This window comes from Ursus maritimus, unplaced genomic scaffold (assembly GCF_017311325.1).
Source record: "Ursus maritimus isolate PB19 unplaced genomic scaffold, ASM1731132v1 scaffold_11, whole genome shotgun sequence".
Taxonomy (NCBI): Eukaryota; Metazoa; Chordata; class Mammalia; order Carnivora; family Ursidae; genus Ursus; species Ursus maritimus.
Window position 1 is genome coordinate 38,356,946 of NW_024423453.1, and position 12,503 is coordinate 38,369,448.

At 36.3% G+C, this 12,503-nt stretch overlaps 1 protein-coding gene across 1 annotated transcript in view; it reads right to left on the reverse strand.

Moving 5' to 3' along the window:
• Positions 1 to 12,503, reverse strand: part of IQCM (IQ motif containing M) — a 329,322-nt gene that overhangs the window by 200,392 nt on the left and 116,427 nt on the right. Inside the window, 1 exon segment of the mRNA XM_040625471.1 lies at positions 4,684 to 4,771. Within this exon segment, the coding sequence (XP_040481405.1) occupies positions 4,684 to 4,771 (88 nt within the window).

Sequence of the window (12,503 nt, forward strand, 5' to 3'; positions counted from 1 at the left end):
CAACATGGATGGGACTGGAGGAGATTATGCTAAGTGAAATAAGTCAAGCAGAGAAAGACAATTATCATATGGTTTCACTCATTTATGGAACATAAGAAATAGGAAGATCGGTAGGAGAAGGAAGGGAAGAATGAAGGGGGGGTAAACAGAAGGGGGAATGAACCATGAGAGACTGTGGACTCTGGGAAACAAACTGAGGGCTTCAGAGGGGAGGGGGGTGGGGGATTGGGATAGGCCAGTGATGAGTATTAAGGAGGGCACATATTGCATAGTGCACTGGGTGTTATACACAAATAATGAATCAAACAACATGGCATCAAAAACTGGGGGTGTACTGTAGGGTGACTAATATAATAAAATAATTATTTTAAAAAAATAAAATAATAAAGTTACATGGAACTTCTATGACATAGAAATGGTGCAAGATTTCAAATAAACAAGAAAATATTAACATTGTTTCACTTAGATCCTTGCAATGAAATGTCTGTATGTGATGTATTTACAACTTTATATTGTTCACCACCTTGCTTTATTTTCACATTGTTTCCCTCTCCCTGGGATTCTATTCTAGTGATACTTTTTAATCACTACAGCCACTCTAAGATTTGCAGACTCATGAAGTAAGGTTTCAGTCTACTTCTCTTAAGTAATCATCAGAAAGGTTGTTAACATTTAACATACTAACAGCATAAAGCAGCATGACTGGTAAAAAATACTGAGAATTAAGGGTTGGATCCTAGTTAACAGTTTCGTTTTTTGGGTTTTTTTGTTTTGTTTTGTTTTTTACTTTTGTGACCTTTTAGAAGTCACTTAATCTTTTTGAATCTCTGTTTCCTCAACTAGAAATTAAAAGGATTAAAAAGACCTCTAAACTTCTCTTCAGCCATTGTTCACTAAAATGTTTAAGATATCCCTGCAAAAATTAGCAAGATATCCCTGCAAAACTTTGCCATAGCTCTTTATGCCTGCAACAGATGGTAGACCATACAGGAAAATGTTTAGCATTCAGATTAGCTGGCTGGCTCCAGTAAAATAACTATAATAAACACTCATCTTTCAGACTGTACAATTTTTTAATCATTGAAAGGGCTGGATTAGATTTTAATTTAGTGACACCTACAAGGAAAAAAAAACTCCTCAATCAAGCCAACCAGGTAAGGAATATTTACAGGAAAAAGACTTACATAAGATCAGCTGGTTTTAACACCACTAAATAGTTATAAAAAACAGCCTTCTTTTCTTTAAAGCAGGTTTTTGATAACAAATTCAATTTCTTTAATAGACATGGGTTATCCAAATGTTCCATTTATTCTTCTGTCAGTTTGGTATGTTATCTTTTTTCAAAGAATTTGTCCACTTCATCTTAGTTGTTGCATGTAGTAGGCATGAAGTTATTCACATCTCTTTTATTTTTAATATCGGAATTTGTGTTTTATCTCTTCTTTTTCTTAATCAGTTTTGTTATGACCTTACAAATTTTATTAATCAATTTTTGGCTTTGTTAACTTGCTATATTGTTTCTCTGTGGTTTACTTCATTGCTTTCTTATCTCTATAATGAATGTTATATGTGCACTGAAAAAAATGTATATTACACGGTTGTTGACTGTAGTTTTCTATAAATGTCTATTAGGTCAAATTACTTGGTGGCTTGTTCAAATCCGCGATATCACTATTTATTCTTTTTACTAATTTTCCTATTACTAAAAGAGCCGTGGGAAAATTTTCCAGTCATCATTATGGAGTTGTCATCCATTTTACTCTTTAATCCTGTCAAGTTTTGCTTTATTTATGTTGAATCTCTATTACTAAGGCATACACGTTTAGGATTATTATCTAATTCTGATTGACCCTTTTACAATTACAAAGTGTCCGTCCCCTTTGTCTCCGGAAATAGTCCTCGAAGTCTACCTTGATGTTAATACAGCCACTCTAGCACTCTTATGCTAGCTTTTTTTCATTGCTTATCTTTGACTCTCCTTTTACCTCACATTCATTTTTATAGAGAGCAGAGAGTTGGGCCTTGCTTTTTTTATCCAGCCTGATGAGCTCTTACATTTAAGTATACTGTTTGTTCTGTATATTTAATATAAATATTGCTACAGTTGGGTTTAAGTCTACCATTTTCTATTTGTTATTTATTTACTCAATATGTCCCACTTTGCTGTCTTCTTTTGGGTTAACTGAACCATTTTAGATATTCCATTTTAGTTTCTGTACTAACTTTCAGGTTTGCCTTTTTGTATTAATAGTTGTTCTCGGATTTGTAACATGAATTCTTAACTTACCACACTCTACTTAGAATTAATACTGCTACACAAAAAATGAAAGAAACCTGTAAGAGAATAACTCTATTTCTTTTGCTATTAGTGACACATATTTGCATCTACCTAACTTATAAGTAACATAATGTTATAATTTTTCCTTGAATGGTCAATTTTAAAGAATTTTCTTTAAAAAATATATATATATTCTTTTAGGGATGTCTGTGTGGCTCAGTCAGTAAGTGTCTGCCTTCAGCTCAGGTCATGATCCCAGGGTCCTGGGATCAAGTCCCACATCTGACTCCTTGTTCAGCAGGGAGCCTGCTTCTCCCTCTGCCTGATGCTCCCCCTGCTTGTGCTTTCTCTTTCTCTGACAAATAAACAAAATAAAATCTTAAAAACATACTTTAAAATATATATATTCTTTTATATTGATCAATACATATTTTCTATTTTGAATCTTCTTTATCTCTTCTTGTAGATTCAAATTCTCATCAGGTGTCATTTCCTTTCAGCACGAAGAACTTCCTTTAACATTCCTGAAGTTCAGATCAGCTGACAGTAAGTTCTCACTTCTTTAATTTAACTGAAAATTGTTTTTTTCATCCTCAATGCTGTGAGATAGTTTCATTAGATACAGAATTATCAGTTGATAATTTCTTTCTTTCAGCACTTTACATTTCTAATTTTATAGCCTTCTGTCCTCCATCATTTCTGATGAGAAGACATCCAACATTCTGAAAATTATAACCCTCTGAATAAAGTGTATTTCCCCCCTGGTTATTTCCAAAGTTTTTTCTTTGCCTTTGATTCTCAACTCTGACTATGCTGTGCCTGCATGGGGTTTTTCTCGGATTTATGTTGCTTAGTTGTGATGATCTTGGATATGTAAAGACGTTTTTCATTAAATTTAGGAAAAATTCAGCTATTATTTCTTCAACCATTTTTTCTGCCTCTTTTTATTTCTCTTATCCTTTTGAGACTCCAATACATATATGGTAGTCCACTTGATATTAAATTATAGGTCAGTAAGGCTTTGTTCATTTTTAGTCTAATTATAGTTTACTTTGCCTCAGACACGCCCTATAGATCTACAAGTTTACTGACCTTTTCTACTGTCTTTCCCAATATGTTGTTCAACCCATCCAATGACATTTTCATATCAGATACCATATTTCTCAGTTCCAGAATTTTTATTTGATTATTTTTTTATCTTTTCTATTTCTACACTGGCATTCTCTGTTATTATGAACTTCTTTTCCTTTAGGGCCTTGAACATTTGTAACAGCTAATTCAAAGCTCTTGCCTGTTAATTCCAACATCTGAGATAACTTTTTCTTTGATGTAAGCCAGATTTGCCTGTTTCTTCATGTCTAGTATTTTATTTACTGTATATAAACATTGTACATTGTAGAGATTCTGGGTTCTGTTATTGTCCTCGAAGGAATGTTGAATTTTTTTTATTCTAGGTGGTGGTTGATTTACTGGTTTATCATATTTAACTTGTCAAGGCTTGGTTTTATGCTTTTGTTAGGGCAAATCAATTTGTTTGGTCCTTAGTACTAAGGTGAATCCCTTATTCCTGCAAATAGTCTCCATTCCTTAGGTGTTGGCTTTCTAAGACTTCCATGGAAAGACTGAGGTGTTCACTAAATTCCCATCACTTGGTAGGACTTAAACTCCAATTTCTGTCTCCTTCCATGATGAACAGCAATCTGCCTAGGCTTTAAGTTCCATAGATGTAAGGAGTCTATTGTTTTCACTTTGTCCTTAGCACCTAAAATAGCAGGTGCTTGATGTTCATTATTAAATGGATAAACTATCAGTACTAAAATAATATTTGGTGGATTAATGAATGGATGTATTACCAGTGAATAAGAAAACACAAGTGTGAAATCTGTCCTTCTAAGAAACTTCACTGTTACCTTTCCACAGTCCCTTCTTTCCATTTCACTGTCCAATCTACCTCACAAAATCGATAGTTTTTCACTAAAGTTTGTCAACAAATTTGCTACATATAGTAGCAAAGCAATCTAAAGAATTCCTCACAGATTCACTGAAAGGCATGCTTTTAGCATAGTGAATTGTAGTATCCTGTTTCTATTACACAAAACAGCTGAAGCATTATATACATATTGTTATACTGCTTTTCCCAGGTACTACATAGTAAGCTCCAGCCTGGCCTACTGAACGATCATTAAAATACTCCAAAAAAAAAGATTTTTTTTCTCCTTGCCTTAGTCGGATTAAAAGGAAACACTGAAAATGATATGCTAAAAACTTGAGCTTTCAACAACGTGTACTTCTTTAAACCTAGATACTTAAGTCCAGATAAAACCCAAAACAAGCACATTAATTTATACTTTTCTGCTGTCCTACAAAAGATACACCAGGGGAAAAAAAAAAAAAAAAAGGTATACCCGGGTCCTGGCTTTGGTACCGGCTTTGGTTTGACAGGCTGTTGCTCTTTCTTCATTAAGGTTCTCTAGAATAAGAAAGAAGAATTGACTTAAGTAGGAAAACAACTTCATTGTGTGTAAAATTATAATTTCATTAACATTCTATTCAAAGGGAGAAAGAACTGTTCCATTGTAATATATATTACAAACCTAAACACTAATGTAAGTTGGTACGTATACCATGAACAGAAACATCCAAAATGCAGTCAGGAATATCAAGGGCCCTAAGTAACCAGGAGCCAGGAGACCACTGGGGAAATACACAACCACACCTGGATGGAACATGAACTTTCAGATTGTGCCAACCACAAATGGCTACATTTGTGTTGCCATTCTCAGAATGAGGTTCACAGAGCTGAACTCCAACTTAGCACCTGGTATAGCAACCTATCCTAAATAGACCGACATTAATTATTTTTACTCACACCAGTCAGAGTTCTTGCACAAGTTATATAAGCCTGAAGTTTTGCCTGTATATGCTCTGTCCTTTTCCTCCCTTCTTGGAGCATATTTTAGTTTCCTCCTGAATCAGTGTCTCCTGGGTTGGAATTCCTAAAGACCCCAAATAAACTTTTGGTTTGCTTTGCAGTCTAAGTACTTTCCTGTTTGACAATACTCAGAGGAGTATGACCATTGAGCTCCCTCTAGCACCTTTTGGCACCCAGGAATACAATTCCTACTGATCGTTCCAGGGAGGAAATAGCCATACAAATCTATTACAGATGAGAATTTATTTATTTACTTATGTGTCCTCTGTCTTATAAAAAAGATTCAAGGCAGCTTACAAAAAATACAGTACACGTGAAAAGGAAAATAAGAAAATCAGGTTAAAGATGAAATATGGATAGGAAAATAATATTTTCTGATATTACATGATGTGTCACACAGATGTGGCTCTCAAATCCCTAGCTATCAAAATGTTATGGACTGAATTGTGTTCCCCCAAAATTCATACACTGAAGCCCTAATCCCCAATGTGACTACATTTGGAAATAAGGTCTTGAGGTTAAATGAGGTCATAAGGGTGAAGTCCTAATCCAACAGAACTTGTGGCTTTATAAGAAGAGGAAGAGATGCCAGGGACACGTGTGCACAGAGAAAAGGCCATGTGAGGACAAGCAAGAAGCAGCCATCTATAAGCCAAGGAGAGAGGACTCAGGATAAACCAACTCTGCTACCATCTTCATCTTAGACTTCCAGCCTCCAGAACTGTGAAAAGATTCATTTCTGCTCTACAAGCTACGCAGTCTGTGGTATTTTATTATGGCAGGACTGGCGAACTAATACACAAAGTAACAAAGAAAACACAGTGGTTCTAATATTCATAATGTCTATAAGAGAAGCAAACTTCTTGTGAAAATTTCTTCCATGAGTTCTTCAAAAGAAGCCTACTGTAATGTGATGGTCAGCTTCAGCAGCATCTGTTCAGCAATTACAACAAATTAATGTAGTTTGTTGTTGTTGTTGTTGTTGTTTTACAATATTTCAATATCGGTCAACAGTTAAAAGAACAACTCGGGAAGATAATTCTACAAGACCACAGAATAACTGGCCATTCCCTCTCCGGTCATTCAGCATGATCCAAAGGTTAAACTGATACCGAGAGGCATTGATGAATTGCGTTATCTACTTTATAACCCGCCACGACAATTATTTTGCACAAAATAGCTTTTGAAAAAAATGGTCTCAGATAAGAGGAATTTGGGGTAGTCTTGATAAATGAGTAAAAGGTTAATGGATTTTGGATTGTTTGTTTTGTCTTCCCCTTCAGACTCTATAAGAAGTCAGGAATAGCAAACATCTTGGTTATTGTTATATGGTATGCTCGTGATACCACAAGGAAAATGCTTATTTTAGTTTTGCTTTTTAAGTTTCAAATATGTGTTTAACCACTATTTGACAACTGAAGCAAAAGAAGTCTCTTATATAAAAATCTCAAAATACATAAAGGATAAATATAAAGATGAAATGTGGAAAAGAGCTGTGTTTGTACTGCAAAAATAGTATTAGGACATAAGAATGATTATTTTTAAATAGTTTAGGCAAATTATAACTCTCTCTTTTAAAGTTGAATTCACTCGGTCGCATACTGCTCTCGCAGATGCGATCTAATTTGTATATGTTAATTTGTATTTTACGCCATTCATTTTTTAAGATCGAAGATTAACTTTTCTTCTATAATTATGTTAGAATGCCACAATAACCTTGAGAATTAGTTTGTAACATCTCTCAACTACTTGTTACTTTTAGAATTCCCTGCTGATGTTTTCATTTTCAAAGTAAACAATCATCCTCAAGAATAATACTGTACTTTAAAACATTTATGTACAACATGTAGGTGATAATAAAACATGAAGCAGGATCTATATATTTTAAATGTTGCCCGCAAGATGTTCCAAGACATGTATGCATGGCTACAAAAATACTAATGACTACAAAGATTAACTTCAACCAATATATTCCGTACTTTAGCACAAAACAATGTGCTTGGCTTAGAACACGCTGTCCGTATGTGATACTACTATTTATGCTTGCCAACTTAATATTTTTTTAACTGCTTCCTTCTTGGCCAGACTAACCGAATTGGCATGTTCTCCATGATGAAGGGTGTCAAATGTGAAGGCTGCTAAGTAAAACAGCCTCAGACAAACATTCTTGAGGATTTTCATTACTAAGATAGTCTCTGATTTTTTCCAGTTACTCTCTTGCAAGTTCATTGAATTCACAACCTCCACTGTGTCCTCTCTTTGTATCTAACAGAATTAGAAACTGGTTTTTGTTTTGGATTTTTTTGGGGGGTGAGGGTGGTCTCCTTTTTGCAAAATCAGCAGCAGTCTTTTTATTTAAGAAGTTCTGTGGGATTTTTTTATGTCTTAGTTTTCTACATATTTATATATTCAAATTTCAAGTCCATTTTGCCTTAATGTTTCAACTCGAATCTTTCTCAAAATCTTTCCTCTTTTCATAGGTATTACCTGCTTCTTTAAACTACTTCAAGCTCTTAGTCACCTGATGACAATGCATCTGGAGTGACACATTCTAAATACTTGATGTAAGATGTAAGACATTTATTAAACCCTCATGTCAAACTTCTCAAAATTTTGTAACAACCTGTGTGTTAATTATTCCAAACCACTTTTCAGACTCCTTTGCCCCATGTATTTTCTCAAATTCCACAATTTAACTGGTACCAAGCTTACTTCTGATAATTTACACAATATTATTACAATTCAAGCTTCTTTTTAGAAGTAGCTGTCTAATCCATCAATTATCCTCTTCTTTCCATATTTCATCTGGATTTTTTATCTTTTTGACAATTCTAATTTCTCTCACAGTATAATAATTAAATTCTTGATTAACCACAGATGAAATATGGAAGAAAGCCTTTAACTTTGGATATTAACTCTAAGACATATTTCTATATTACTAGTATTAGTGTGGAATTCTAGAATGTTTGCTATAAAAAGGTAATCTATAATTGGCATATTACACCCTCAATACTTACCCCAAATGTGGTGAAAGGGTATTTTCTAAGTAGCAAGGAATTTTCATAGTTTTAAGCAGTTTTGTGACCCTACCAGAAGTACATATAAACACATCATTAAAGGTAAAATGAAAGGTTTGTTTAAAAGTAGGTAACTGTGAAGAGAAAATCATTAATAGCATATACATATAAAATTACAATTACACATTAAAACATGTGAAATAAACTGAAAATCTTTTTCTGCCAGGCTTGACTATTAACACTTGTGTTTCCCCAGCAGAAGTCAGTCATGTCACTAGCACCTTCTGTGAAATAGCAGTGAGCTGCCTTCCTTACATTGCTCCCGCTTCTTGTATAAAAAAGTGGTTTAAAGAGAAAAATGTCAATCCCCTTGCACACATGCAGAACTAGAAGGCACCAAACGCATCATTCTGGGATTTTTCACAAGTCAGTATCTTTACATTATTAAATTTTAGAGCTTTCCCCAATGCATACAAACCACAGGAGGGTTTTCAAGCCATAGAACCACCTGTAGGAAGTTGTGATAGCCCAGGAAAGCCACACAGATTCCCAAAAATCTTTTCATGGAGCCAGGAGCCTCCATTTTGGAAGATATTTTTAAATGCGGTATTTTCTTCACATTTCTTAAGAAAATGGAGGAATCCCAAGTATAATGCTGGCCACTCTGTAGTGGCCATGGCCTCAAAAAGTCATTCAACTTTCAGAATAGGGAATACTGAAGAAGGTGACCCAGCAAAACACAGGTCATTTATTTACCAGTCACTAGACAAAGTTTCTTAAACCTCTAAGAGAAATCAAAACTATAAGAATTATTCTTTTAGATGCAGGAATTTAAGTATAACAGGGTAGATAATAAAAAGACTGATGAGAAGGAGAGAGCTGAATGGAGTAGTTTACATACCAATATAAGTTCCTCTGAGGGTTGAAATCTATTTATAAGAGATATAATAGGGCCTTTGTTTCTAAGAATATGTTCATAATAACCACAGCATAATACTACAGAAAATTCTAAAAACAAAAAATAAGATATTTTAAATGCATGACTGAACCGATGGGAAATTAACAGAATTCTTTTCTGATCAAAAATAACAAGAAATGTTGAATTTACTATTGTATTAGATCTGGAGCCTATATTTACCTTAAAGATAGCATAGCAATTCCTGACAAGCTAGAGCCTGGGTTTTAATGAGTTACATGTACTGCAGTTGGAAGACAAATACTGGAGCCAGAGAATGAAAGAATGTCAGAGTTGAGGATATCCCTCAAAAAACCTCAGCGTATAAACCAAGATTAAATGATTTCCCTATACAGAGAAAGGAACAGAAAGATAAAGAGATACTATGAGACTACCTGTCTGTCACGACCTTGGCCCTAGGTGACTTTGGGCTCCAGAACACCCCCACCCCCCAAAAAATGAAAGGCAAAGCTTAGAATAAAGGGGTCTCAGGTTGGTAATGCTCTAAAGCACCAGGTAAAAGCAAATATCAATCATTTTTAAAAGAAAGCAATTTAAACCCAGGTTTCAAAGAATTCTTACAATATAATATCAAGAAAATGAGCTCAAAATCAGAAAGTTCATTAAACATATGAAAAAAAACAATCAAGGAGTCAGAATAAACAACAAGCTACATATTCAGAGCCTCAAACACTGCAATATTATAAGATATACAGAACATAAAATAGAATGAGCTTTTATTTCTACATGTATAGAGAAACAGATTAAAAGGAACCAAAAATTATCAAAATTGACTAAGCTGATTTGGAAAATAACAAGTAGACAATCTAAAAATGAAAAATAACAACTAAAATCGGTAATTCAATAAAAAGAGAAGAAATAATCTAAGAGAGAAATCGGGGGGAGGGGGGAGAAGACCAGCATGCAGCAATGAGAGACAGAGATGGCAAGTATGAAAAAGAAAAAAGGCAAAGAATGAAATTGAGTGAAAGAAGAAGGGAAGACAAAAAGCATTTGAAGAGATAATGGCAGAGATCTTTTTTTTCCAGAATGCTGAAAAACAGTGATTTTCATATTTAGGGAGCCCAATAAGCAGAATAAATGAAAACAAAACCACACTTATGTATCATGTAATAAACTAGCAGAACAATAACAAAAAGTAGTCCTTAGAAGTAGACAGAGACAGAGGAAGATTACTTACGAAGGAAAGATAACTGGAAAAACATCTGAGTTTTGAATAGCAACTGCAGCAGCCAGAAAACAGGAATGATAACATCAAAATGCTGAGAATGTGTGGTTGAGGAGGAAAAAATAAATATACTATAAATTGAAGTTTTCTGCAAACTGACCTGTACTAAAGGTATGTCTAAAGGATGTAATTCAAGAAGAGAAATCATCCTGTAGGTCTGAGATGCCAGATACAATGACAAGTAAAAAAAGAAAGTGGGGGGGGGGTGCAGTAAGCATGTAGGTAAACCTAAACAATGAAGTATAAAACAAAATAATTGTCTGCTCTCTCGCAGGTGCCGGTCCGCGAGTCAGGCCCTCTCCCCAGTGCAAATCGTGGAAGGAGCCGGGATGCCCTTCAATAGATGACTGGATTAAGAAGATGTGGTCCATATACACGATGGAGTATTACTCAGCCATCAGAAAAAACGATTACACAACATTTGCAGCAACATGGACGGGACTGGAGGAGATTATGCTAAGTGAAATAAGTCAAGCAGAGAAAGACAATTATCATATGGTTTCACTCATTTATGGAACATAAGAAATAGGAAGATCGGTAGGAGAAGGAAGGGAAGAATGAAGGGGGGGTAAACAGAAGGGGGAATGAACCATGAGAGACTGTGGACTCTGGGAAACAAATTGAGGGCTTCAGAGGGGAGGGGGGTGGGGAATTGGAGTAGGCCGGTGATGAGTATTAAGGAGGGCACGTATTGCCTGGTGCACTGGGTGTTATATGCAAGGAATAAATCATGGAACATTGCATCAAGAACTGGGGATGTACTGTATGGTGACTAATATAACAAAATAAATATTATTTAAAAAAATAAATAATTGTGTCTAATTTGTGAGGTTAACAAAAAGAGAAGAAAAACTGGGGAAGATGGCAAAGTAGGAAGACCCTGAGCTCATCCCATTCCACATTTAGGCAGTCATCATCCACAACCAAGTCAATAAACTAGAGAGTGAGCGAAGATGGGCTGAACAAACTCCACAACTAAATACAGAGAAGAAACTTCATCTGAAAATTAGGAAGATCAGAAAGGCAGAGGAGGCTGCCCATGGGAGGGAGGGTGCTGAATGCAGGAGAGGGCAAGAACCTTGGAAAGACTAATCCCCACAATGTTTGGCTTTGAAAACCAGATGGGTTGAATTCTGAGAGTTTGTAAAACCATTGGTACTTGGAGTCTGGAGCTTTAAAAGTCTCCTGAATCACCAGTGGGCAAGTGGGAAGGAAGAGTGATAGCTGGGTCGCTACCCTTAAAGAGACAGCTGCCTGCATGGAGAAGCAACATAAAAATAGCAGTTTACGCAATGCCAGGGGCAAATGGGAGACAGATCAGTTCATACTGCTTTTAGAGCGTGTTCAGGGACTTCTCTAAAATCAAGGGTGCTGGCCGAAGGCATTTTCCTCCCCCACCCTCCAGCATAAACACAGAGCCACCTGCAGGAGGCAGGGCTACACACACTTGCTACTTAACCCGCTAGCAGTGTGCCTGGCTCATGAGTTCTCCTGAGGACTCGCACACTCCAAGCCTGCTAGCATCAGCCACCTGGGCTTAGTACAAATTTTGTTAAAGCTACGCACCCCAACCAGCTGTCCCAGGGCACAGCTGCCTCAGTGTGCCCTGCTCAGACACCCTGCAGAGCCCAGTCACGCATACCCCCAGCTACTGTGGTGTGCCAGGCCCAGCTACACCCAGCCAACGTCATGTACCATACCCAGCCTCACACCCCTGGCCACCCCAGCATGCAGTCCACAGTAGCCACAGTACTTTGGGGGATCTGGCATATTTTGCTAATGCTGCTGTAGTGCTCCCAAGTTCGCTGGTGGGTACACTGCCTCAGAGCTGGCCTCCCTAATTCCTACTAACACCACAGAGAGCAAGTAGAGCCCACGATAGGCAGAGAGTCAGTGCAAACAACTGCACTGAAAGAAAAAATGAATCAGACACAACAGCAGGGCATCAGCAACAGACACAGGATATTCTCCTAAAGCACCAGGTTCTGGTGAACAGGAGACACTGCACTGCAGGGCGCTACAGGACTTCTTTTTCATAACGTCACTACTTTCAAGAACAGAAGGCACAGCTG